We start from the raw sequence: 27,873 nt of genomic DNA, 5'->3' as shown, positions 1-27,873 counted from the left end.
GGCGAACCCAACTGCACGGCCTCGTGCCGCCCGCCCCCGCGACCCCCGTGCCACCCGATAAAAGCAGTCCGGCCCGAGCCACAGCCACCCGCCCGCTCCACCACTGCAACCAGCTGCCACTTCACCCAGGCCGGTGAGTCCTCTCCCCATCATCCCGGGGGTCTGATTTGGGGGACGGGACGGGAAGTGGGGCTAGACAGAGGGTCATGGTACTGGGTGGTGTCGGGTCACCTGACTATGAAACGGACCAGGATTTGGGGAGAGAGGAGAATCGGAGTTTGCCCTCAGCCCCTTTCTCCTTTTCTCTTCAGCCGCAGAGATGTCTTTAAATTGGAGGGGGGGGGCGGGGGGATGGGGGGACGAGACGTTTGGGGTGTGGGTGCTATGGCTTTAAATGGGGAGAAGTCTTCTCTGTAGCTGGGGTGGATTCAATCTGAAAATCGGATTGAAAACCAAATTTAGCCAACTGAGAATGAAAGAAAAGGTGCTAAAGTGCCCGGGCAGTAGACTGAGGTTAGAGAGAGCGTGCTGATGGTAAAGAAGTCAGGCTGATGGTCAAGAGAGTATTTATTAAGTGCTTACTGGGTGCAGAACACTGTATTAAACGCTGGGGTAGAATACTCACGTGGAAGACATGATCATCAGGGGCCTCACAGTCTCGGTGCAGTGACTAGGTTGGGTATAATAAAATTAGAAAGCAGAGGGGACAGGCATTCTGTATCTCGAACTACCTCCTGCCTTGAGTCCATTTTAGAGTCTGCCCACGTCGAGAAAGATGTCTTTCCAGCATTATCAGTGCAAACAGGTGTGCCAGCCCCCTCCTCCATGCCAGCCCAAGTGCCCACCTACAAGCTCTGAGCCGTGTCCACCGAGACACCCGGAACCGTACCAGCCGCAAAACCCAGAATCGTGCCATCCGGGATACCCAGAACCGAGTCAGCCGCGATACCCGGAACCGAGCTACCCGAGATACCCAGAACCGACCTACCCGAAATACCCACAACCATACCAGCCACGATACCCGGAACAGAACTACCCGAAGCATCCAGAGCCATGCCAGCCACGATACCCGGAGCCATGCCCACCAAGAAGCCCAAATTCGAGATACCCGGAACCGTGCCATCCACGACACCCACAGCCGTGTCCACCTAGAAGCCCGGAACCGTGCCCCCCGAGACACCCGGAACCGTGCCATCCGCGACACCCAGAGCTGTGCCCACCTAGAAGCCCGGAACCGTGCCCCTCGAGACACCCGGAACCGTGCCATCCGCGACGCCCAGAGTTGTGCCCACCTAGAAGCCCGGAACCGTGCCCCCCGAGACACCAGGAGCCGTGCCCTCCAAGAAGTCCTGTGTCGGGCCAGCCCCACTTCCCTGAGCCATGCCCACCGAGGAGCCCAGAATCATGCTCTCCTGGGCGCCATAGGCACCGTCCTAAATATCCGGCTCAGTGCTCAGAGCCGTGCCCTCTGCAGTGCCCGGAGCCGCGCCCATCGCAGCCACAGCAATGGAAGTGCACCCCCGTGCAGCCCTCACCCTGCTGCCAGGGGAAATTCCCCCAGGAGTATAAGTAACACCGCCCGGTGCTGGCCACTCCGTCACGCTCAGTGATGGAGACCCTGCCCCCCGAACACACCCCTAAATCTCTCCCCACCCGACCCTTCCCCGGGGGAGACCAGCCCCGTCTCACCCTGCTTCAGCTGAGCTGAGCGGCTCCAGCTCCGTAGACAGCAGGCGAGGGCAGCAGAGGAGGAAAGGGGTCTAGAGCAGGGGTACCTGATCCCGCGGCCTGATCCTGAATCTTTTTCTGCCCCGACCCTTTTCTGTCCCCTTCCCCGTGATCCCGCCTGATCCTACGCTGGCTGTTCCCTTCTACACCGTCAATAAAGACACGCTTCTGGAGAATTTGCTTTCCAAGTGATTTCCTTCTAAACCCAAACACACACACATACACAATCGCTCACACGGAAACAAACGCACTGCCTGAGTTGGGGGGAGACTCTGTCTCTGTCCCAGCTGGGCTCTGGGGAGGGACAGAGGAGCCAGTTCAGAACTAGCTCGAATATACTCTCGCACCAACCAGTCAATTACTGAGCGATTAGTGTGTGCAGAGCACTGTGTCAAGCTCTTGGGAGAGGAAAACACAACAGAGTAGGTAGAAGTGATCCCCTCCCACAAGAAGGTGACAGCCCACAGGGGGATACAGGCATTAAACTAAATTAGCGGTAGGGGAAATAGATGCCCTCGCCCCATCTCTGCCCACTACCCCTCGAAGCCGCCCCCCACCGAGAAGATAGATACACGAGGCCTGGGTCGGACTGGAACCCGAAGGTGCAACTTTATTCCGAGAGGCGGGGTGGAAAGGGTCAGCGCCCGAGAGGGGACGTCAAAGGCCACCAGCTACTCCTGCTGCTGCCATGGCACGGGAGGCTCCGGACAAGTAGGAGAGCAGGGCTGAGGGTTCTGTGCAGGAGGTGGGCAGGGCTGCGGACACTGAACAGGCGGCGGGCACGGCTGCGGGCACTGGACAGGCGGAGGGCAGGGCTGTGGGCATTGCACAGGCGGAGGGCACGGCTGAGGGATCGGGGGAGGTGGTGGGCACGGCTGCTTGACCTGCTGTTGGTCTTGGTACGACATCTCTGCGGGAGGAAGGTCGAGTTTCTGGAAAGACAAAGGGTTGGGTCACCACATGGAACACGCATCCGCTCCCCCTCCTCCCGCCTTCAGTTTCCCCCGTCCGACTCCAGCCCCGGGAATTCCGAATTTAGCAGGCAGAGCTCCGGGAGCTGCCCTCGCATCCCCGGTAAGGCCGGTCCCCATTCCGAAGCGTCCGGATGCCGGAATGACCGTGTCCCCACCCGAGAGACCCCGGCACGGCTCAGCCCGCTCCCCCAGCCCAGCCCGGAGGACCGCGGAGGCGTGAAGTCCTCTCACCGGAGTCTGCACGGGCTGCGGTCCGGATGGCGAGTGGTTGGCGATAAAAAAGCCCAGTCTTTTATCCAGATCCCGGTTGGAGCGGCAGGGCTGCATCCTGGTCTCTGGGCGTAGAGGTCGCAGATGGATTTTCCGGAATCACACCCTCCTATCGCCGTTCCGAGAGGAACACTTCCGCAGCCTCAGACCTCTGATTCAGAGATTTTGGCAGATTTCGGACAGGGACCGTGTCCAAGGAGATATGCTTGTATCCACCCCCGCGTTTAGTACAGTGCTTGGCACATAGTAAACGCTTACAAATACACAATTATTATTATTACGTCGGGAATCCATCCGGAAGGGTTCCAAGGTGGAGGCAGGGCCTCGTCGGAGCGATGGGAAAGTGACAGGGGGAGCTGCAGTGTGGTGCCCTCTGAGACACGACGATGAGGCAGACTGAAGTCGAGAAGAAGGGATGGGGGTACAGGAGAAGGAGGTGGAAGGGAAGTGAAAGGGATGAGGGGAATTGCGTCCAACAGCATGGTATCTTGAGTGCTACTTCCTGACCCCTCCGCCCCTTACCCATCGCTCCATCCATCCTCCTGACTGTGGCCTAATGAGGAGAGCGTGGGCCAGGGAATCGGAGGGACCTGGGTTATAATCCCGATTCCACCACTTGTCTGCGCGGTGATTTGGGGAAAATCATTTAATTTCTCTGCGCCTCGGTTATCTCTGCTGTATAATGGGGATTAAGAGTGTGAGTCACACGTAGAACATTGACTTTGTCCACCCTGATTACCCTGTGTCTAACCCAGCCCTTATTACAGTGCCAGGCATATAGTAAACGCTTAGCAAATACTATTAAATAATAATAATAATAATGATAATGGACAACCCCTCCGGGATTGACCCCGTCCGGCCTCTTGAGGCCTGTCTCCCTTTCCCACCCGGCTCTCAGTGTGCATGGGCCGCTCTGATGTGTTTCCCCACGGGTTCGAAATCGCTGCCGTGACAAGGACCGAACAGGTGGGGTGGCCCCGGGGCAGCCCAAAAGATGAGCCCAGGAAATTAGAAATGTTTTCAAAGAGAACAACGGCTGTAGCGCCACCCTCCAATGCCCGCAAAGAGTTTCTGAGAAAGTCCAAACCCGCCGGACACTCTCCCGTCCTGACGAGCTCTCTGGAGGGGGAGGCTGGAGAGGTCGTCCGGATCGGGCAGGGATGTTTCCAGGAAGTCTTCCAGGATTGTAAACCGCCTTAAGAAACCCACCGCCCTGAGTGCGAAATCCCTGAGTCAGAGGGCAGCGCCATCGGAACTGTGTCTCCAGGAACAGGGATGTGAGGAGGATTATCCGGGAAAATCCCTCTGCAGCCCTTCCGCCCAGAGACCCCGGATCCGGCCCTGCCGCTCCCTCCCGGACTGGGATTAAAAGCTGGGACGCCTCGACTCGCCAACCACTCGCCATCCGGACCGCAGACCGTGCAGACTCCGGTGAGGGGACTTGACGGCTCCGCGGTCCTCCGGGCCGGGCTCGGGGAGCGGGCCGAGCCGCCCCGGGGCCCTCGGGTGGGGACACGGTCCTTCCCGGCGTCCGGACGCTTCGCGATGGGAACCGGCCTTCTCGGGGATGCGAAGGCAGCCCCCGGAGCTCTGCTCGCTGACTCCGGGATCCCCGGGGCGGGGATCGGACGGGCGGGGGGGACGGAAGGCGGAGGGAGGAGGAGCGGGTGCGTGTTCCGTGCAAGTGACCCAGCCCCTTGTCTTTCCAGAAACCTTCCCTTCCTACCGCAGAGATGTCGTATCAGGACCAGCAGCAGGTCAAGCAGCCGTGCCCACCACCTCCCCCGATCCCGCAGCCGTGCCCGCCTCCTGTCAAGTGCCCGCAGCCTTGCCCGCCGCCCGTCAAGTGCCCGCAACCCTGCCCACCGCCTGTCAAGTGCCCGCAGCCATCCCCGATCCCCCAGCCGTGCCCGCCGAAATGCCAGGAGCCGTGCCCGCCCCCGCCGTGCCAGAAGTGATGTCTCCGGCAGCAGGACTAGCCTGAGCCGCGGCCGTCTGAGCTCCGCGCCCTCCATTTTCACGGTCCCGTGTCCGTTCCCATTCCCCGTTCCTGGGCGAACATGCCAGGCATTGGCGGGTCCCCGATGCCCCACTACCGCGCCCCCACCAAGCCCAGGCCCGGATCCCCTTGCCCGCTTCCCGAAATAAACAAATTATCGGTGGATTAACGAGTCGCTGTGAATGTACCCGTCGGATTCCTGGTCCAACTGTTCTTGGCCTGTTGAAGATACCGCTCAGGGAGCAGGGAAGGAGGGAGACAGGACACACACATGCACAAACCTATACACACTGCCAGGTTCTGGAAAAGGGACAGGGAGAGGAGGAGGAGGGGACCCTGTCCCTGCTCTCGAGGGGCTGCCAGTCCATGCGATTCGAAGGCGGGGCTACAGGGAGATCTGGATAAAGAAGTGCAACGCCTTCAGGCTGCCCCCGCGATCCGACTCCCGGGAGCTCAGAGTCGCGGTCCCGAAGCCGGACGGGCACAGATCCAGCCTGGACACGTGGGTGCTCCGACCGTCTGCGGGGGAAATCCCGTTCCCTCCCTCGGGGCGTTGTATCACACGATTGCTTTCCGGACAGCCGAGAGCTATTCTTCGAGTCTAACCGCACTCCTTCCCACTGCAGCATAAATTTAGTGGCCCTCAAACTGGCTCCTCGGGGAAACACTCCTTAACTGTCTCGTCCTCCTCCCCTAGATCCTCCAGGGGAGAAGAACAGGCAATACGATCTCTCTCACCCCGACCCTCAGCCTCCTCCTCTCAGGCCCCACTCTCCACTTCTGTTTCGCTTCCACACAGTTCTGGAGTCAGTCGGACAGCCCGAGGGCACCAGATCTGGAGATCCGGTCCAAGAGGAATTTTGTGTCCAGGTCTGGCCTGGGGCGGGTCTCAAACATGGGACAGCGGAGCCCAGAGAAATTAATTTGCCTGTCCCATTAGTCAATCCATCATTCCCATTTATTGAGCACTTCCTTTGTGCAGACTACTGCAGTAATTTCTTGAGAGAGTATAATAAAACAGAGTGGGCCGACATACTCTCCCTGCTCACAAAGGGTTTACCTTCTAGTGGGGGAGACAGACATTAAAATGAATGGCAGATATGAACATGAGTGCTGTGGGCTCAGGTTGGGATGAATAGCAGGTGCATAAATGTACATAACCAAGTTTAAGGGCGAAACAGAAGGGAGAGGGAATGGGGAAATGATGGCTTAGTTGGGGAAGGTTTCTTGGAGGAAATGTGATTTCAGTAAAGCTTTGAAGTTGGAAAGAGTGGTGGCCTGTTTTGTATATGAAGGGAGAGGGACTCCTGACCAGAGGGAAATGTGGGCAAAGGGTCGGTGGTGAGATAAACGAGATCGAGGTACAGGTTAGCATTAGGGGAATGAAGTCTGTGGGATGGATTATAGTAGGAAATCAATGAGGTAAGGTAGGAGGGGCAGAGTGATGGAGTGCACTGAAGACAATGGAAAGGGATTTCTTTCTGATGCCTGGGTGGATGGGCAACCACTGGAGGTTCTTGAGGAGTGGAGAATCACGGATTGAACGGTGTTTTAGAAAAATGATGCGGGAAGCAGAGTGCGGTAAAGACTAGAATGGGAAGAGACAGAAGACAGGGAGGTCAGTGAGGAGGCTGATGCAGTAGTCAAGGCGGGAAAGGATAGTCAATCAATAATTGGTATTTGTTGAACGCTTACTATTCCCGCCTGGGGGTCTCCTTCAGGCTGGGGGAAAGGATCGAGGGCGTCGTGGGACGATGGGACATGAGGGCAGTCCACGTTTCCCGAAGATGCCCAAGTTAGACTGAACAGGACAGTGACACCGCGGTCGCGGCTCGTGTCTCGGAATCCAGAACCGTCGGCCTGCTGGTCTCTGATCTACCCTGCGCAGGCTGTGTGACTTCTCTTCTCCATCTGCACCCTCTTCCTTGGAGAACACAATCGCTCCCATGGCTTCAAATACCATTTCTATGAAGATGATTCCCAAATCTTCATCTCCATTCCGACCTCTCCTCTTCTCTGCCCTCTCGTAATGTCTGGTGCCTTCAAGACGTCTCTAATTGGATGTCCCCCCGACACCTCAAACTTAACATATCCGAAACAGAACTCCTCATCTTCCCTCCCCTGATGCCATCTTGTACCTCGATCTCGTTTATCTCGCCACCGATCCCTTGCCCACATCTTCCCTCTGGTCAGGACTCTCTCTCCCTTCATACACAAAACAGGCCAGCACTCTTTCCAACTTCAAAGCCTTATTAAAATCACATTTTCTTCAAGAGGCCTTCCCCGACTAAGCCGTCATTTCCCCTATTCCCTCTCCCTTCTGTTTCGCCCTTACACTTGGATATGTACACTTTACGCACCTCCTATTCATCCCAGCCTCAGCTCCACAGCACTCATGTCCGTAACTGCCATTTATTTTAATGTTTATCTTCCCCTCTAGACTGTAAGCCCTTTGTGAGCAGGGAATATGTCCGCCAACTTTGTTATAATATGCTCTCTCAATAGCTTACTATAATGCTCTGCACAAAGGAAGCACTTAATAAATACGATTGATGGAATGATGGATTGACATTGGACATGTATCTTCTCATCTGTAAAATGGGGACCAAGACTGTGAGCCCCAAGTGGGACAACCTGATAACCTCGTATCTATCCCAGCGCTTAGAACAGTGCTTGACACATAGTAAGCGCTTAACAAATGCCATTATTATTATTATTATCTTAATTTCTCTGGGCTCAGCTGCCCCGTGTTTGAGACCCGCCCCAGGCCAGACCTGGACACAAAATTCCCCTTGGCCCGGATCTCCAGATCTGGTGCCCTCGGGCTGTCCGCGCCCAGGACCTTGTGGATGCGAAACAGGGGTGGGGAGTAAGAGCTGAGAGGAGAAGGTTGCGGGTCGGGGTGAGGGAGAACCTATTGCCCGTTTTCTGTCCCTGGAGGATCTGGGGGAGGAGGATGAGATCCCTAAGAGCTGTTTCCCGAGGAGCCAGTTTGAGGGCCACTAAATTTATGCTGCAGTGGGAAGGAGTGCGGTTAGACTCGAAGAATAGCTCTCGGCTGTCCGGAAAGCAATCGTGTGATACAACGCCCCGAGGGAGGGAACGGGATTTCCCCCGCAGACGGTCGGAGCACCCACGTGTCCAGGCTGGATCTGTGCCCGTCCGGCTTCGGGACCGCGACTCTGAGCTCCCGGGAGTCGGATCGCGGGGGCAGCCTGAAGGCGTTGCACTTCTTTATCCAGATCTCCCTGTAGCCCCGCCTTCGAATCGCATGGACTGGCAGCCCCTCGAGAGCAGGGACAGGGTCCCCTCCTCCTCCTCTCCCTGTCCCTTTTCCAGAACCTGGCAGTGTGTATAGGTTTGTGCATGTGTGTGTCCTGTCTCCCTCCTTCCCTGCTCCCTGAGCGGTATCTTCAACAGGCCAAGAACAGTTGGACCAGGAATCCGACGGGTACATTCACAGCGACTCGTTAATCCACCGATAATTTGTTTATTTCGGGAAGCGGGCAAGGGGATCCGGGCCTGGGCTTGGTGGGGGCGCGGTAGTGGGGCATCGGGGACCCGCCAATGCCTGGCATGTTCGCCCAGGAACGGGGAATGGGAACGGACACGGGACCGTGAAAATGGAGGGCGCGGAGCTCAGACGGCCGCGGCTCAGGCTAGTCCTGCTGCCGGAGACATCACTTCTGGCACGGCGGGGGCGGGCACGGCTCCTGGCATTTCGGCGGGCACGGCTGGGGGATCGGGGATGGCTGCGGGCACTTGACAGGCGGTGGGCAGGGTTGCGGGCACTTGACGGGCGGCGGGCAAGGCTGCGGGCACTTGACAGGAGGCGGGCACGGCTGCGGGATCGGGGGAGGTGGTGGGCACGGCTGCTTGACCTGCTGCTGGTCCTGATACGACATCTCTGCGGTAGGAAGGGAAGGTTTCTGGAAAGACAAGGGGCTGGGTCACTTGCACGGAACACGCACCCGCTCCTCCTCCCTCCGCCTTCCGTCCCCCCCGCCCGTCCGATCCCCGCCCCGGGGATCCCGGAGTCAGCGAGCAGAGCTCCGGGGGCTGCCTTCGCATCCCCGAGAAGGCCGGTTCCCATCGCGAAGCGTCCGGACGCCGGGAAGGACCGTGTCCCCACCCGAGGGCCCCGGGGCGGCTCGGCCCGCTCCCCGAGCCCGGCCCGGAGGACCGCGGAGCCGTCAAGTCCCCTCACCGGAGTCTGCACGGTCTGCGGTCCGGATGGCGAGTGGTTGGCGAGTCGAGGCGTCCCAGCTTTTAATCCCAGTCCGGGAGGGAGCGGCAGGGCCGGATCCGGGGTCTCTGGGCGGAAGGGCTGCAGAGGGATTTTCCCGGATAATCCTCCTCACATCCCTGTTCCTGGAGACACAGTTCCGATGGCGCTGCCCTCTGACTCAGGGATTTCGCACTCAGGGCGGTGGGTTTCTTAAGGCGGTTTACAATCCTGGAAGACTTCCTGGAAACATCCCTGCCCGATCCGGACGACCTCTCCAGCCTCCCCCTCCAGAGAGCTCGTCAGGACGGGAGAGTGTCCGGCGGGTTTGGACTTTCTCAGAAACTCTTTGCGGGCATTGGAGGGTGGCGCTACAGCCGTTGTTCTCTTTGAAAACATTTCTAATTTCCTGGGCTCATCTTTTGGGCTGCCCCGGGGCCACCCCACCTGTTCGGTCCTTGTCACGGCAGCGATTTCGAACCCGTGGGGAAACACATCAGAGCGGCCCATGCACACTGAGAGCCGGGTGGGAAAGGGAGACAGGCCTCAAGAGGCCGGACGGGGTCAATACCGGAGGGGTTGTCCACTATTATTATTATTATTCAATAGTATTTTTAAGCGCTTACTATATGCCAGGCACTGTAATAAAGGCTGGGGTAGACACACGCTCATCAGGGTGGACACAGTCAATGTCCTACGTGTGGCTCACACAGCCGAGGCGCAGAGAAATTAAATGATTTTCCCAAAGTCACCGCGCAGACAAGTGGCGGAGCCGGGATTAGAACCCAGGACCCTCTGATTCCCTGGCCCACGCTCTCCCCATTAGGCCACGGTCAGGAGGATGGATGAAGCGATGAGGAGGAAGCGGAGGGGTCAGGAGATAGCACTCAGGGTAGCACGCTGTTGAACCCTATTCCCCTCACTTATCTTCCCACTCTTCCTCTTGCTCCTCACTCCCTTCTTCCCGACTTCAGTCTGCCTCATCGTCGTGTCTCAGAGGACACCACACTGCAGCTCCCCCTGTCACTTTTCCATCGCTCCGACGAGGCCCTGCCTCCACCTTGGAGCCCTTCCGGATAATTCCCGACATAATAACAATAATAATAATAATATTTGTGTATTTGTAAGCGCTTACTATGTGCCAAGCACTGTACTAAGCGCTAGGGTGGATACAAGTAAATCGGCTTGGACATGGTCCCTATACCACTTAGGGGTCACAGTCTCAATCCCCATTTTACAGATGAGGTAACTGAGGCACAGAGGAGTGAAATGACTTGCCCAAGGTAGCACAGCAGACATGTCGGGGAGCCGGGATTAGCACCCATGACCATCTGACTCTCAGGCCTGTGCTCTAACTACTATGCCATGCTGCCACCATCTTCAGAAACCCCTAATTTTACGCTTTCCCACAGACTCCAGGCGAGGGGAGCGAGGGCTGCGCAAGCGTGTGTCTGTTGTGTTCAGAACCCGATAAGGGGTCGTCAATTTATCCAGCGTTTCGGCCCTGGGGGGCAGGGGGTCTTGGGAGAGGCCAATGTCTTTGGGGTCTGAGGCTGCATCCCCTTCGCCCCGCTTTCCCAACCTTCCGGTCTCGGACGGGATTTCGGGCCTTCGCAACTTTCCAAATCGAGCTCCTCCCTCTGTCCTCGAAGCCAGGGAGCTCCTCGGGAGCAGGCAGGGACACTTCCAGGAAGTCTTCTAGGATTCTGGGCTACTCCAGGGGACGCCCTGCTCAATTGGGCCGAAATCTCTGAATCAGAGGGCCGAATCCTCGGAAGTCTCCCTCTCGCAACAGCGTTAGGAGGGTGTGATTCCGGAAAATCCCGCTGCGACCTCTCCTCCCAGAGATCCAGGATCCAGCCCTGCCGCTCCCTCCCGGACTGGGATATAAGGCTGGGGCGCCCGGACTCGCCAACCACTCGCCATCCGGACCGCAGCCCGTGCAGACTCCGGTAAGGGGACTTCCTGGCATCCGGACTCTTCGGGATCGGGATCGGCCCTCCCGGGGATGAATCCGGGATCCCCCGGGTGGGGGTCAGGCTGGGGGAACTGAGGGCGGAGGGAGAGGGAGCGGATACTTGTTCCGTGCGAGTGACCCAGCCCCGTGTCTTTCCAGAAACCCACCCCTTCGCCCGCAGAGATGTCGTACCAGGATCAGCAGCAGGTCAAGCAGCCGTGCCCACCACCTCCCCCGATCCCTCATCCCTGCCCGCCGCCTGTGAAGTGTCCGCAGCCTTGCCCGCCGCCTGTGAAGTGTCCGCAGCCCTGCCCGCCGCCCGTCCAGTGCCCGCAGCCCTGCCCACCGAAATGCCCAGAACCGCATCCCCCTAAATGTCCGGAGCCGTGCCCGCCCCCGCCGTGCCAGCAGCAGAAGTAGCTCCGACCCCCTCGGCTCCCCAACTCCCGGGCACCATCCTTCCCGCACCGCCCAGCTGCTGCCCTCCCCGAAGACTCCCCTTGCCCTGGCTTCATACCACTCGCCCCGTTGCCGCCGACCCTCCCCTCCCCCTGCGTCCTCGGTCAATCCCCTCCTCTTCGCACATTAAAAACCCTTCATGGTGAGCTTGGCTTCGGCTGGAGTCCTTTCCCAACTGGCTCTGTGCTCCGGATACGCCGCTCAGGGGTGAAGCAGCGTGGCTTAGTGGAAAGAGCACGGGCTTGGGAGTCAGAGGTCGTGGGTTCTAATCCTGCCTCCGCCACTTATCAGCTGTGTGACTTTGGGCCAGTCACTTCACTTCTCGGGTCCTCAGTTACCTCATTTGTAAAATGGGGATTAAGACTGTGAGCCCCTGCTGGGACAACCTGATTACCCTGTATCTACCCCAGCTCTTAAAACAGTGCTTGGCACATAGTAAGCGCTTAACAAATACCATCATTATTATGGACACACACAGGGTGCTGCGGGAGGGGGAGGGGAGACGTGGTCCTTACCCTTGGAGAAGTGGTCGAGTGAAATCTCACATAGACACATACGCACAGAGTGCTGGGTGTGGGGGAAGGGAGGGAGGAGGAGGAGACACGGTCTTTGACAGTCTGCTCAGGAGATATCACACACATGCACATAGACGCACTCACCCACACGCACATACACAAACTCACACACACATACACTGTGCTCGGTGCTGCGGAAGGGTCAGAGGGAGGAGACACGGTCCCTTCCATTGGGAATCTGGTCGGGAGATATCACATACACAAACATGCACACACACACATACATACACACGGTGATGGACCCAAAGGGAGGGAAAGAGGGAGGACTCACGATCTCTCCACCAGCATCTTTCATTCAATCATATTTATTGAGCGCTTACTGTGAGCTCAGTGGAAAGAGCCTGGGCTTCGGAGTCAGAGGTCATGAGTTCGACTCCCGACTCTGCCACTTGTCAGCTGTGTGACTGTGGGCAAGTCACTTAACTTCTCTGTGCCTCAGTTACCTCATCTGTAAAATGGGGATTAACTGTGAGCCTCACGTGGGACAACCTGATTACCCTATATCTACCCCAGCGCTTAGAACAGTGCTCTGCACATAATAAGCGCTTCACAAATACCAACATTATTATTAAGCGCTTGGGAGAGAACAATATATCAATAAACAGACACATTCCCTTCCCTCAAGGAGCTTAGAGGGGAAACAGACATTAATATAAACAAATACATTTCCCTCAGCTCCCTGAACCTATCGGTCTTTTCCCAGGGCTGGAATTCCTACACCATCCCTGACCATCCTGGTTGCCGCCCCCACCCGCCTGCCAGTGAGACCCCCGTCTCTTCCACTTGTGGGTTAGAAACGCCTGCCAGAAGCAGAGCCAAAAGGGCGATGCAGGGTGGGGAAGGATGCGGGACTGATACGAGAAATGACTTTGGGTAAGTGACTTCACTTCTCTGTGACTCAGTTACCTCATCTGTAAACTGGGGATTGAGACCGTGATTAAAAATAATACTAATTAATAATAATGATGGTATTTGTTAAGGGCTTACTATGTGCCAAGCACTGTAAGGAATGGGGGCTTTCCGTCGGAGCATAATCCCTTCTCCCCTCGATCCCTGCAAGTGAGTGGGGAGGCGGGGGACCCTCACCCGCAACGCCATTGATGACGCCACAGTGAGCTCACAATCGGGAACTCGGATATTCCCATCGGCGGCGGGGAACGGGGGTCTCATCTTACAGGAATCGCCGAGACCCCATCTCAGCGGCCCGGCACCTTCAACATCACGGTCCGGGGAACAGATCCAGTGAGCTCGGGGGGTGCTTTGACCCTGGAGGGACCTAGGGGGAAGGGTCCGGGATGAGGGGAGGGGTCGGAGGGCGATGTCCCTCTCTCAGATTGGGCTCGTTTAGGGTGGTGGGGCTAGAGACTCCAGGAATTTATCGCCTGGGGACTGAACATGTGGGGGTCTTGTGGGCTTGGGGGGCGAGAATGGATTATGCTTCGACGGAAAACCGGTTGTCTGGCGACCTGCCCCCATTCCTTACAGTGCTTGGCACATAGTAAACCCTTTACAAATACCACCATCATTATTAATTATTATTATTATTTTCGTATTTGTTAAGCGCTTACTATGTGCCTGGCACTATATTAAGCTCTGGGGTGGATACAAGCAAATCAGGACGGACACAGTCCCTCTCCCATATGGGGCTCACAGTCTCAATCCCCAATTCATGCTCCAATTCCAAGCCCTGGAGTCAGTCGATCAGTGAGTCAATCATATTTATTGAGCGTTTACTGTGTGCAGAGCACTGCACTAAACCCTTGGAAGAGTACAATCCAGTCATATTCTATTTATTTATATTGATACTTTTGATGCCTATCTACTTGTTTTGTTTTGTTGTCTGTCTCCCCCCTTCTAGACTGTGAGGCCGTTGTTAGGGATTGTCTCTATTTGTTCCCGAATTGTACTTTCCAACCGCTTAGTACAGTGCTCTGCACACAGTAAGCGCTCAATAAATACGATTGAATGAATGAAATGAGTAAATAGACACATTCCCCGCCCACCACTGCTCTACATTCTCGGGGGTAGAGGAGACCCCTTCAGCTCTCTCCACGCTCCCACATTAGTCCCTCTTCTCAAGTCCCCCGAGCCCGGGGGCAGGGCGTTGAGAGGAGGAACCCACCCCCCACACTCATCGACCTTTCCCTGAAGCCCTCCCTCTCAGCTATGGAGCGGTCTCTACCTAAAACAGACTCAATAACAATCATAATGATGGAGTTTGTTAAGCGTTTACTATGTGCCAGGCACTGTACTAAGCGCTGGGGTGGATACAAGCAAATCGGGTTGGCTACAGTCCTGTTCCATGTGGGACTCACAGTCTCAATCCCCATTTTACAGATGAGGGAACTGAGGCCCAGATGAGTGAAGTGATTTGCCCAAAGTCACACAGCAGGCAAGTGGCAGAGCCGGGATTAGTACCTATTCATTCATTCAATCAATCGTATTTATTGAGCGCTTACTAGAGAAGGAGCGTGGCTTAGTGGAAAGAGCACTGGTTTGGGAGTCAGAGGTCATGGGTTCTAATCCCGGCTCTACCACTTGTCCGCTGTTTGACCTTGGGCAAGTCACTTAACTTCTCTGTGCCTCAGTTACCTCATCTGTAAAAAATGGGGATTAAAAAATGTGAGCTCCACGTGGGACAATCTGATGACCCTGTATCTACCCCAGCGCTTAGATCAGTGCTCAGCAGATAGTAAGCGCTTAAAAAATACCATAACTATTATTATTATTATGTGCAGACCACTGTATTAAGCGCTTGGCATGTACAATTCGGCAACCGAGACAATCTCTGCCCAGCAACGGGCTCACTATGACCTTCAGACACCCAGTCCCGTGCTCTATCCACTACACGGTGCTGCTTCTCGTCTCCCGCAGCCGGACGGGATTCAGGATACCAATCCAAAAATCATTCCTGAAACTTTTTCCATCTCCGCTCCTGTATCCTTCTCGTTTCCTCATCCTTTTCAAGTTTCAATAATAAGGGAAGCGCTCTTCCCCCCTCCGCTCTCTGCTGGCCACCCCCTATAATCTCGCTCGAGTTTCATGCTTCCGTTAAATAAACGTGCTTTCACACGCACACAAACACACGCAGGCAAGCACAAACACCCCGCCCCCCCAACCCAACACACACACTGTAGCTGTAATTTATTTATTTATATTAATGTTTCTCTCCCCTTTTAGACAGTAAGCTCGCTGGGGCAGGAATTGTGTCTGTTAGTTTTTGTATTCTACTCTATCAAGGGTTTAGTACAGTGTTAACCCTAACAGTAAGTGCTCAATAAATACGATTCGCTGACTGACACCCATACAGGTAGGTGCACTATCTTCTGGTGTAACTCCTCTCCCTCTTCTCCCTTCAGGGAAGATGGCGGAAGACAAGGACCACTCCTCGTGCCCCCCAAAACCAACATGTCCGGCGACCCCCAAATGCTCAGAACCATCAAAGGTCTCCAACTGCCTAAGGAAACTTCTTGGCTGCTCTGCACCCAGTCCCCCGAAGTGCCCTCCCAGGGATCCACCCAAGTGCCCGCATAAATGCCCGCCAAAGGAGCCACCCAAGTGTCCCCCGAAGGAGCCGCCCAAGTGCCTGCCTAAATGCCAGCCAAAAGAGCCGCCCAAGTGCCTGCCTAAATGCCAGCCAGCGGAGCCCCCTAAGTGTCCACCAAAAGAGCCACCCAAGTGCCCGCCGCCAGACAAGGCCGAGAACCCATGAACTCTAACCTGTGACCTGTGCCCAGCCGCTGCCAAGAATACACGCCTCTCCTGCCTTGGTCTCCCCCATGTTCTTGTCTCGCCTGGAGTAGGCCTGGAATCCAGAGTGGAGAGGGGAGGGAGAACCCTTCTAGAAGCCAGAGAAGGGACAAGGGAGAGAGAACCAGACTAGAATTCAGAGCAGGGAGAAGAGAGCAAGGAGAAGAGAGGGAGAGCGGGTCTGGAATCCAGAGACAGAGAGAACTCATCCAGAACCTGAAGGGGGGAGAAGAGAGGGAAAATCAGTCCAGGACACCAATCCAAGCCTGGAGGGGAGAAGGGTGTTAAGGCAAGACTCTCTTCCTTCCCCTATTGACTTCCCCTTTCCCAGAAGGATGAGGCACGGACAAGGTCAGGTGGGAAGAGAGCAATGGGGGCCGGACCAGCGGAAAGGGAGTGGGAGGAGAGCATTTGGGGTGGGAAGGGGAGGATCCCCCCTAGGATGGGACTACTCCACTGAGGAGTCCAGCATCTCCCCAGTGCCCAAACTCCTAGAATCACCCCTCCAAGATCCCATTCCTGGGAATACCGGGAATCTGGCTCATTCGCATCCTGAAAAGGAGAGAGTCCGACCCTGAGTCGGCCCCAGGTGGTTCGAGAGGAGAAGGAACACACTTCCGGATCTTGTCTGTAAACACTGAACGGGGGAGATAGTTATCAGGTGGCCATCTTTCCCCAGCGTCTGCCCCAGAGGGGCCAGTCACACCCTGCCTTGAATCACCATCCTTCACCCTTCCCTGACTCCTCCATCCCACTTCCCCTCACCTGGGACCTCCAAGTCCAAGTAATTAAAGTGGGGGAAGAGCTGGCCTTTAGGAGACACAGGACCCCCTTTGTGACCTTAAGCGAGTCACTTTTTTATGGTACTTATTAAGCACTTACTATGTGCCAGGCATGGTACTAAGCATTGGGGTATATGCATGGTAATCAAGTTGGACACAGTCCATGTCCAACATGGGACTCCAAGTCATAGTCTCCATTTACAGATGAGGAACTGAGGCCCGGAGAAGTGAAGCGACTTGCCCAAAGTCACTCAGCAGACAAGTGGCGGAGCCGGGTTTAGATCCCAGGGCCTTCTGGCTTCCAGGACCGTGCTCTATCCATGAAGCCAAGCAAGCCCTTACTATGTGCCCAGTAATAAAACCCAGGTCCTGATTCCCATCCCCTTGTTCTATCCATTAGATCACTCTGCTTCTCTTGTGGACCTTCTAAAACCTTCCCCCCTGTGCCCTTCTGGATGGCTCTCCCTGCCTTGGCCCAGGTATGCCAAACAACAGATGCCTTCTCAGGCTGCTGGGCCATTTTGCATTATCCGCATATTTGTATTAACTGCACCATGTCCTGTCCATCAGGACAGATCACCAATAGCGGACGGTGGGTGGTGGTGTTCTTAATGTCCCTTCACTTTCAGCCCAATTTCCCACTAGATGCTTCCCGATCAGCCTAGTGGGAGGCAGCATGGCCTAGCGAAAAGAGCAAGGGAACACAGGCCTGGGAATCAGAGGACCTGAGTTCTATTTATGCCTCTGTCATCTGTCTTCCATGTGACCTTGAGTAAGTCATTTTTCTTCTCAGTACCTCAGTTACCTCCTCTGTAAAATGGGGATTAAATACTTAGACTGTGAGTCCCGTGTGGGACAAGAACTGTATCCAACCTGATTATCTCATATCTACCCCAGAGTTTAGAACAGTGCTTGGCATATAATAAGCCCCTTCCAAGTACCATAATTATGTGTCAAGCAGTGTTCTAAGCACTGAAGTGGACACACTTAGGTCAGACATGGATCCTGCTCCTCAGGGATTTTGCAGTCTAAAGAGTTAATATTTCGGGACCTAGGGGTCACCAGGGGACTGTCCAAGAGCCAGAGCTACCAAAAATGGTCACTGCATGTGGATGACTGGGTGACAATCCCAGAACAGGGAAGCGCCCCCAAGAGGTCAACCATTTCAACCCCCTGTCTCCACACTTCAGGTTCGGCAGTGAGTTCCATCCTCATTTCTTTCATTCCAAGAATCCTTGTCTTCCTCCTTATCCCTCCACTTCCAGTTGGCCAAAGTGACTGACTCCATCTATCCCCTCCCACCCACCAAGAAGTCCTGAATTGTTTAAGGTTCTGCTTGGAGGAGAGAGAACCTATGGCCAATGATACAGCATGGCTTAATGGTTAGAGTATGGGCCTGAGCATCAGAAGGACCTGGGTTCTAATTCCTGCTCCTCCACTTGTCTGCTATGTAACCTTGGACAAGTCACTTCATTTCTTTGGACCTCAGTCCCCTCATATGTAAAATGGGGATTAAGACTGTGAGCCCCATGAGGGACAGGGAGTGTGTCCAACCTAATTAGCTTGGGTCTACTCCAGTGCTTAGAACAGTGCTTGACACATGTAAGCACTTTACAAATACCATCATTATTATTATGAGTCCTCGAGGTCCCTCTGGGGTAAATCCCACAAACTGGGAATGTTTATAGTGGCCCTGAAGGAGGTGTTTAAGGAATCCTGGCCCTCTCCACCCACTCCACCCCATCTAGCCATGCCACTAATGACACCCTGGGACAAGGAAGACATTAACTGGGGGTTGGCTAGAGATGGGGTGTGGGGGGGGGGGGTTGGGGGGTTGGGGGGTTTGGTAGCAAGGAAGGGGCTGGAAAGGTTAGTTGTCACCCCCAGAGGGGCAGGTGCCACAGAGAGGTATTGGGTGAAGTTAAAATAATAATAATAATGATGGTATTTGTTAAGAGCTTACTATGTGCCAAGCACTGTTCTAAGCACTGGGGTAGATACAAGGATGTCAGGTTGACCCACATGGGACTCACAGTCTTAATCCCCATTTTACAGATGAAGTAACAAGCACAGAGAAGTTAAGTGACTTGCCCAAAATCACGCAGCTGACAAGTGGCGGAACTGGGATTAGAACCCATGACCTCCGACTCCCAAGCCCGGGCTCTTTCCAAGGAAGTAGGGGCAAATTCCTAAGTTTAAGTAGTAAAACTGCATACTCCAACTGGAGGTGCTGTAGTGGTCCCCACCGTGCTACTCTACTGGGGCCTACGGTGGTAGTCTCCTGGTACAAGGGGTGCTACTGGTCTCCATGGTGGTATTCATGGTAAGATTCTAATAATAATAATAATAATGTTGGTATTTGTTAAGCGCTTACTATGTGCCGAGCACTGTTCTAAGCGCTGGGGTAGACACAGGGGAATCAGGTTGTCCCACGTGGGGCTCACAGTCTTAATCCCCATTTTACAGATGAGGGAACTGAGGCACCGAGAAGTTAAGTGACTTGCCCAAAGTCACACAGCTGGCAAGTGGCAGAGCTGGGGTTCGAACCCATGACCTCTGACTCCAAAGCCCATGCTCTTTCCAGTGAGCCACGCTGCTTCTCACTGATCCCCATAGATCAGTATTGAACTCTATTGGTTTCCATAGTGATAGACTTCTACTGGTCCCCTTGGTGGTATTCTTCTATTGGTCCCCATGGTACTACTCTACTGGTCTTCTTGGTTCTATTCTTCTAACAGTGCCCATGGTGGTACTCAACTGGTTCCCAAGATGGTATTCCTCTACTGATCCCCATGGTGGTACTCTACTAATCCCCATTATGATATTCTAAGTCAGTCAATCATACTTACTGAGCACTTACTGTACTGTACTAAGCACTTGGGAGAGTATAATATAGCAATAGACACATTCCCTGCCCACAATGAGCTTACAGTCTACAAGTGGTACTCTACTGGTCCCCATGGTGATACTCTATTGGTCCACAAAGTGGTAGTTTTCTGGTCCCCGTGGTGGTATTCTACTGGCTTCCATGGTGGTACTCTACTGGTTCCCAAGGTGCTTCTCTCCTGGTCCCTATGATGATGCTCTACTGGTCCACAAGGTAGTAGTCTGCTGGTCCCCTGGTGGTATTCTACTGATCTCCATGGCGATATGCTATTGGTCCCCTTGGTGGTACTTTACCGGTCCCAATGGCTGTACTCTACTGGTCCCCATGATGACACTCTGCTGATCTGCTAGCAGTATCACGGGTGCTCTATCCGTGCTCAAAGTGGTACATGGAAGGAGAGAGCAGAGTGAATTTCCTAACTGCCCTGCCCCTCAGAGTGGATGGGGAAAAGGGCGGGACTACCAGGGGGGAGACAGAGGGTGAGAAGTGGGGCAGAGGGGAGGGAGTAAGCCCGGGCGTGCAGACCCCAAAAATCTGGGGGTGGGTAGATCAATAACTGGAAACCAGAAAAGGAAATGGGCCTCCTGTTCCCCCTACCGAGCCAAGAGGTCCAGGGGAGGACTGAGATGAGACGGTCAGGAACCAGTCATGGGGGATCTGCCCAGGGAAGAATGAGAGAGGGGTTCCCCCCGACACACCGCCCTCACTCCGGGGATGGGCATTTTCGCAGAAGGAGGAGGGAAGGGAGATAGGAAAGGTGTGTGTTTACAAAGTGGAAAGGCACCTGTCGTCACAGTTTGCTGCGACGCCGTGACTGGAGCCGCAGATGGATCTAATCTCGGAATCGGGACCCGGAGGGGGGAGTAGGGACGGGGGTTATCAGATGAATAAGCTTCCCCAAACCCTGAGTCAAGACTGGGCCAAAATTATAGAGGGAAGAGAAGGGGTTGGAGGTGGGGAGGAGAGAATAAAAGTTGCTGGAACCCGGCCCTTCACCAGAACCTGCTGCTCATCGGCCATTTGCCCGCCCTTTGCCCACTGCTCGCCTGGCACTCTTCTGCCACTCGTCGTTGCTCGCCCACCGCTGTCTTTCTACAGGGTGAGTGTAGGGGACGGTGGAGGAGGGAATGAGCGGCTGGGGAGGGGGAATAGGGTCGAGACAGGGAGGAACGGGGGCGGCGGGGAGGGGGGGGCGCTACTGGAGTTTTCCCCTCAGTAATGACCTGACTACCCACTTTCCAGGACTCTCCCGACCACACCACGATGCCTTTCCACGCTCAGCAACGCAAGCAACCATGCCTGCCCCCTCCATGTCTGCAGCAGCAGCAGGAACGACTGAAGAGCCAGGAAGCGTGCCCACCGCCTGCATGCAAAGAGCAGGAGCCAGCCAAGTGCCAGGATCTCTGCCCGCCTTTGTGCCAGGAGCAGGGCCCTGCTAAATGTCCACCTGCATGCCAGGAGCAGGGCCCAGTGAAGTGCCAAGATCTGTGCCCACCTGTCTGCCAGGAGCAGGGCCCCGCAAAATGCCAAGATCTGTGTCCACCTCCGTGCCAGGAGCAGGGCCCCGCGAAATGCCAGGATCTGTGTCCACCTCCGTGTCAGGAGCAGGGGCCGGCGAAATGCCCGGATCTGTGCCCACCTGTCTGCCTGGATCAGGGCCCGGCGAAATGCCAGGATCTGTGCCCACCTGTCTGCCTGGAGCAGGGCCCGGCGAAATGCCAAGATCTGTGTCCTCCAGAATGCAAGGAACAAGGCTCGGTGAAATGCCAGGATCTGTGCCCTCCAAAGTGCCAGGGCAAGTAGCCGTGAGCTCCTCCTTTCCCCTCCCCACTCCCGGGAGCTCGGGACCACGGCCGATGTGTTTGGCTGCTGAAGAGTCGTTCCCGGATTTTCAGGAAGAAGTCAGTCTGACCTTCGTCGCTTGGTCGGGGATCCGGTGTGGGGAGAGGTTTGGGAGGGGGTGCCCCCTTCCCCACTCTGAGGTCTTTCCACCTCCCCCTTTTCCACCCCACCTCCCTCCGGTTTTCCATCTTCCCCGCCCAACCTCTCTGTTTCCGCGCTTGTTCCCTGGCGTTTAGTACAGTGCTCTGCGCACAGTAAGCGCTCGCTAGAAACCATTAACTGTTAGTTACTCTCCCCACTAAAGTAGTAAACTTTTTCAGCTGCAAGTGGTCTCCTCGCTCCTTCTTGCCTCTGCTCCCGGGGTGGGTGGGCCAGTTGGGGGGTCTGAATCCCAAAAGTAGCAATGGAGAGGAGCTACTGGGGGCGGGGGGAGAGGAAACGGGAATTGTCAATTTGGTAGGAGAGACAGAATAAAACACACGCGTGCGCGGACACCTACAATGTTGGTCTCTGGCTTGGAATAGAGGAAAGAGGAAACATCTGTCGGAGGAGACAGGACACACAAACACACACAGACACAGACATACACACAGACACACACACAATACTCTGGAAGGCGGGGGAGGAACAGCGAGAGTGTCGCCTAGTGGATAAAGCACGGTCCAGGTCCTCCGTGTTTTAATCCTGGCTCGTCGGCTGTGTGACCTTTGGCAAGTCATTTCACTTCTCTGTACCTCACTTCCTCCTCTATAAAATGGGGATTACGACTGTGAGCCCAATATGGGACAGGGACTGTGTCCAGCCCATTAACCTTGTATCTAACCCAGCGCTTAGTACAGTGCATGGTAAACAGCATGACCTAGTGGCTAGAGCAACAACCTGGAGTCAGAAGGACCTGGGTTCTCATTCCGGTTCTGCCACTGTTTGCCGTGTGACCTTGGGCAAGTCACTTCACTTCTCCGTGCCTCAGCTACCTCATCTGTAAAATGGGGATTGAGACTGTGAAGCCCACGTGGGACACTGTGTCCTACCTGATTAGCCTGTATTTACCCCAGAGTTTAGAACAGTGCTTGACACATAGTAAGCGCTTACAAATACCATCATTATCAGGCGCTTAACGAATACCACATTACTGTTGTAACCATTATTTTGTGGGGACAGACAAGCCTCTCCTCCAGAACCACCTAGTCGCCTCGGGAGGCGGGCATTCCCCAGACTGGGTCAGTCTTGGAAGGTCAACCCTGGAGCGGGTGGATTTTTAGTAACAATTTAGTAACACCTCAAAGACCCAAATGTCACAGATCCAAGTGCAACTTGGTTTGTTTTGTATCTAGCCCAGCGCTTAGTACAGTGCCTGGAACATAGTAAGTGCTTAATAAATACTACAATTATTATGAGGGGTGCTGGGGGCGAGTCACCTCGATATTGGGCCCCAGTTCGGCCGAGGAGGAAGGGGAAGAATGGGGTGCGGATGGGTGTTGAGGGAGGAAGAGGAGGAGGAGGAAGAGAAGGAGGAGGAGGAGGAGGAGGAGGAGGAGGAGGAGGAGGAGGAGGAGGAGAGGTTTCCCTGCGGGGAGGGAGGAGGCTGGGGCTCGCAAAGCATTTTGCACATCAAAGGGCGCGGGGCGAAATCGGGAATCACCTCCCCCACCCCCCCTGCGGCAGGGCCTTAATTTCCCCTAATTAGAGGTTGAATACCTCGACGGCTGATAAGGGGAGAAAGAATTCAGCTCGTACATCCGGACGGTCCTCAACCCCACCCACCCTCTCCCCTTCTGCCCCTCACCGCCCCACCGTCCCTCCCCTCTCCCTGCTCTACCCCTGGCCGAAGCGCTCTGACCCTGGCAGTGAGGGACGGACCCTCCGAAATCCGTCATCTCTCAGCTAATAATAATAATTAGGATATTTGTTAAGCGTTTACTATGTTCACTAGAGAAGCAGCGTGGCTCAGTGGAAAGAGCACGTGTTTAGGAATCAGAGGTCATGGGTTCTAATCCCGGCTCCGCCACCTGTCAGCTGTGTGACTTTGGGCAAGTCACTTCACTTCTCGGTGCCTCAGTTCCCTCGTCTGTAAAATGGGGATGAAGACTATGAGCCTCACGTGGGGCAACCTGATTACCTTGTATCTACCCCAGCGCTTAGAATAGTAAGCGCTTAACAAATACCAACATTATTATTATTTATTATTATTATGTGCCAAGCGTTCTAAGCGTTGAGGTAGATATGTTAATTCGGGTGGGCACAGTCCCTGTCCCACAGAATAATAATATTGTAGGTATTTGTTAAGCGCTTACTCTGTGCCGAACACTGTTCTAAGCGCTGGGGCAGATACAAGGTAATGAGGTTGTCCCAAGTGGGACTCACAGTCTTCATCCCCATTTTACAGATGAGGTAAATGAGGCACAGAGAAGTGAAGTGACTAGCCCAAGATCACAGAGCAGACAACTGGAGAGAGGGGATTAAAACCCAGGTCCTTCTGACTCTCAGGCCCTGGCACATAGTAAGCAGGCTTGGGAGTCGGAGGACGTGGGTTCTAGTCCCGGCTCCACCACTTATCCGCTGTGTGTCCTCGGGCAAGTCATTTCACTTCTCTGAGCCTCAGTTACCTCATCTGTAAAATGGGGATTAAAAGGGTGAGCCCCACGTGGGACAACCTGATTATCCTGTACCTACCCCAGCGCTTAGAACAGTGTTTAGCACAGAGTAAGTGCTTACCAAACACCATAATTATGATTATTATTTCCAAATACCATGATCATCATCTCAGGCCCGTTCTCTGTCCACTAAGTCACGCAGCTTCAGGTTCCCTGTTCGTCCCCGCCCGTCGCCTCCGATCTAAAACTGTCAAGGCCCAGAAAGCCCCTTGGGTCTTAGAGGAGGGTGGAGGTAATCAGGAGGGTCAGATCTTCGCTCCAGCTAACCCCCACCCCCGGCCCACCGTGGGAATCCCACTCGTGCTCGTGTTGGAAACGGTGGGAGCACGCCCGAGAGCGTGGATTTCTTGGAGAATAATAATAATGTTGGTATTTGTTAAGCGCTTACTATGTGCCGAGCACTGTTCTAAGCGCTGGGGTAGACACAGGGGAATCAGGTTGTCCCACGTGGGGCTCACAGTCTTAATCCCCATTTTACAGATGAGGTAACTGAGGCACCGAGAAGTTAAGTGACTTGCCCAAAGTCACACAGCTGACAAGTGGTAGAGCCGGGGTTCGAACCCATGACCTCTGACTCCAAAGCCCGTGCTCTTTCCAGTGAGCCACGCTGCTTGGGCTTCGGAGTCAGAGGTCATGGGTTCGACTCCCGGCTCTGCCACTTGTCAGCTGTGTGACTGTGGGCAAGTCACTTAACTTCTCTGTGCCTCAGTTACCTCATCTGTAAAATGGGGATTAAGACTGTGAGCCCCACGTGGGACAACTTGATTCCCCTGTGTCTACCCCAGCGCTTAGAACAGTGCTCTGCACATAGTAAGCGCTTAACAAATACTAACGTTGTTAATTATTATTAGTAGTATTATTATTATTATTTCTAGAGCTCTGCCGCCACCTGGTGGCAGTCTACAGGCAATACTCCGCTCAATGTGAGGTGAGCGCCCTCCTGCGTCCATCAACTTATTTATTGAGCGCTTTCCTTCATAATAATCGATTCATTCATTCAGTAGTATTTATTGAGCGCTTACTCTGTGCAGAGCACTGTACTAAGCGCTTGGAATGTACAATTCGGCAACAGAGACAATCCCTGCCATAACGGGCTCACAGTCTAAACGGGGGAGACTGCAAAGCAAAACAGAACAAGCAACATCATCAAGATAAATAGAATCATGGAGATATACACATCGTTAACAAAATAAATAAGGTAATAAATAATACATGCAAATATGCATATAATAATTGTGGTTTGTTAAGCGCTTACTATGTGCCAAGCACTGTTCCAAGCGCTGGGGTAGATACAGGGTAATCAGATTGTCCCACGTGGGGTTCATAGTCTTAATCCCCATTTTACAGATGAGATAACTGAGGCCCAAAGAAGTTAAGCGACTTGCCCAAAGTCACACAGCTGACAAGTGGCGGAGGCGGGATTAGAACCCTTGACCTCTGACTCCCAAGCCCGAGTTCTTGCCATTAAGCCGTTCAGAACACTGTACTAAGCGCTTGGGAGAGTACAATATAACCATGTAACAGACACATTCCCTGCCCACGACGACCTTACAGTCTAGAGGGGGTGAAAGACATCAACATAAATAAATGGATACCGATATAAGGGCTGTTGGGTTGAGAGGGGGGATGAATAAAGGGAGCAAGTCAGGGCGATGCAGAAAGGAGTGGAAGAAGAGGAAAGGAGGGCTTAATCAGGGAAGTCTTCTTGTAGGTCTCTTGGGTCGAAGCAAGGAAGGGAGGAGTGGGGGGTGACCCAGGTCATCTGAGATCACGATGCTCGGAAAGACCCCCAGGCTTTGCGGAGGCGATCTGCTTGGGAAACGTTCCTCACCCTCCACCTTTAATGAGAAGCAACATTAACCTAATGGAAAGAATATGGGCCTGGAAGTCAGAGGACATGGACTGTAATCTCTGCCATATGTTTGCCGTGTGACCTTGGACAAGTCATTTCACTTCTCTATGCCTCACTTACCTCATCCATAAAATGAGGATTAAGACTGTGAGCCCCATGTGGGACAGGGACTGTGTCCAACCTGATTACCTTGTATCTACCCCACCACTTCAAAGAGTGCTTGGTACATAGTAAGCACTTAACAAATACCACACTTATCATTATTATTATTATTGACAATTTTGGTATTTGTTAATGACAGTAATAATATATAAATATTCTTGGAACGTGTCTGCCAACTGTTGTAATGTACTCTCCCAAGTGCTTAGAACAGTGCTTTGCTCGCAGTAAGAGCTCAATAAATACAATTGAATGAATGAATGCAGTGTCCTGCACATAGTAAATGCTCAATAAATACCACTAATTGATGGATTCTTCTCTATCCATCTTCACAGCCTATAATACTCCCTTCCAACCAACCTAACAACTCAAACCCTTTGGCCACTCTGACCATTTAAACATTTTAACTTTTCCTAACCCATTGTCCAGATGTGGACAGTCAATTATAAAGTCTGTACTGAAGCAAACCAAGGGGGTCGAGACCTGGAGCAAGAAGCCTGTTTGCCTGCCAGTTTAAGAGGAGAAAGAGCAGGTGCTCAGTTCACAAACACAGAGGGTGGAGGGGGTTGGGGGGATAAGAGAGGACTTGGATGGGGCTGGTAGGGTAGACAGGATGTTGGAGGGTGAGGCAGATCCAAGAAGACAGCCTAACTGAGGTAGACTGAAAGAAGGGAAGGAGTAAGAGGGCAAGGGGGATGAAATTTCCTGTAACTTGGTCTTCAAAGAGTCAGGAAAAAGAGGAAGAGGAGGAAAAGTGGGAGAAGCACCATGGCCCAGTGGAAAGAGTAAGGGCCTGGGAGTCAGAGGACCAGTGTTCTAATTCTGGATCCATCATATATCCGCTGGGTGACCTTGGGGAAGTTACCTAACTTCTCTGTACTTCAGCTACCTCATCTATAAAGTGGGGATTATGACTATGAACTCCATGTTGGTCCATGTCCAACCTAACTGGTACCTACCTCAGAGCCTATTACAGTGCCTGGCACATAGTAAGCACTTAACAAGGAAGGAAGGGGTTGGGGAAGAGAAAAAGAAGGAGGAGGAGGAGGAAGAAGGGGGGAAAAGCAGGTAGAGGAAAGTAGGGAGGCAACAGGTACAGCAATAAGGAGTGCAGGACGGCTTTGCGGATGGAGCATGGGCCTAGGAGTCAGAAGGACCTGGATTCTATTCCCAGTTCTGCCACATCTCTGCTCTGTGACCTTGGGCAAGTCACTTAATTTCTCTGGGCCTCAGTTACCTCATCTGTAAAATGAGGATTAAGAGAGTGAGCCTCATGGGGGACAGGGACTGTGTCTAACCTGATTAACTCGTATCTTCCCCAGTGTTCAGAACAGTGCTTGGCACACAGTAAGCACTTAACAAGTACCATTATTTTTTTATTATTATTATTGAGTGTGGTTAGACCTAGAAGACAGCAACCTGAATAGAAGGAATTTACCTTGAGACTAGTGCCAAGAGTAGTAAAAGTATATATTTTATATTATGTATTATATACATAATACATAGTATATATTATATATACCATATACAATATATATGTAGTATATTATAGTATAATATATCATATATACACTATATAATATGCATAGTATAGTATAAACTATAGTGTATACTATCATTTATACTATATATAATATAGTTTATATTATATATACTATATAGCATAGCAGATATTTTATACTATATTATAGTATTTGTATATATTAATTACTCTATTCATTTTATTAATGATGTGCATATATCTATGATTCTATTTATCT

General features: G+C 53.6%; 2 protein-coding genes across 2 annotated transcripts; one reads left to right on the top strand and one right to left on the bottom strand.

Annotated features, from left to right (window-relative positions):
• Positions 1 to 2,316: 2,316 nt before the first annotated feature.
• On the bottom strand, positions 2,317 to 3,125 carry LOC120638142 (small proline-rich protein 2E-like). Its single transcript, XM_039910741.1, has 2 exons — positions 2,934 to 3,125; positions 2,317 to 2,660 (listed from the first exon to the last, which is right to left on the bottom strand). Exons 1-2 carry the CDS (start codon positions 3,027 to 3,029, stop codon positions 2,400 to 2,402), a joined length of 357 nt encoding a protein of 118 aa, XP_039766675.1. The 5' UTR covers positions 3,030 to 3,125; the 3' UTR covers positions 2,317 to 2,399.
• Positions 3,126 to 20,869: 17,744 nt separating this feature from the next.
• LOC120638162 (proline-rich protein 9-like) lies at positions 20,870 to 21,409 on the top strand. Its single transcript, XM_039910851.1, has one exon. It carries the CDS (start codon positions 20,870 to 20,872, stop codon positions 21,407 to 21,409), a length of 540 nt encoding a protein of 179 aa, XP_039766785.1.
• Positions 21,410 to 27,873: the final 6,464 nt, after the last annotated feature.

This window comes from Ornithorhynchus anatinus, chromosome X5 (genome assembly GCF_004115215.2).
Source record: "Ornithorhynchus anatinus isolate Pmale09 chromosome X5, mOrnAna1.pri.v4, whole genome shotgun sequence".
Taxonomy (NCBI): Eukaryota; Metazoa; Chordata; class Mammalia; order Monotremata; family Ornithorhynchidae; genus Ornithorhynchus; species Ornithorhynchus anatinus.
The sequence above is the reverse complement of the archived record's forward strand: the minus strand, read 5'-3'. Positions and strand labels throughout refer to the sequence as shown.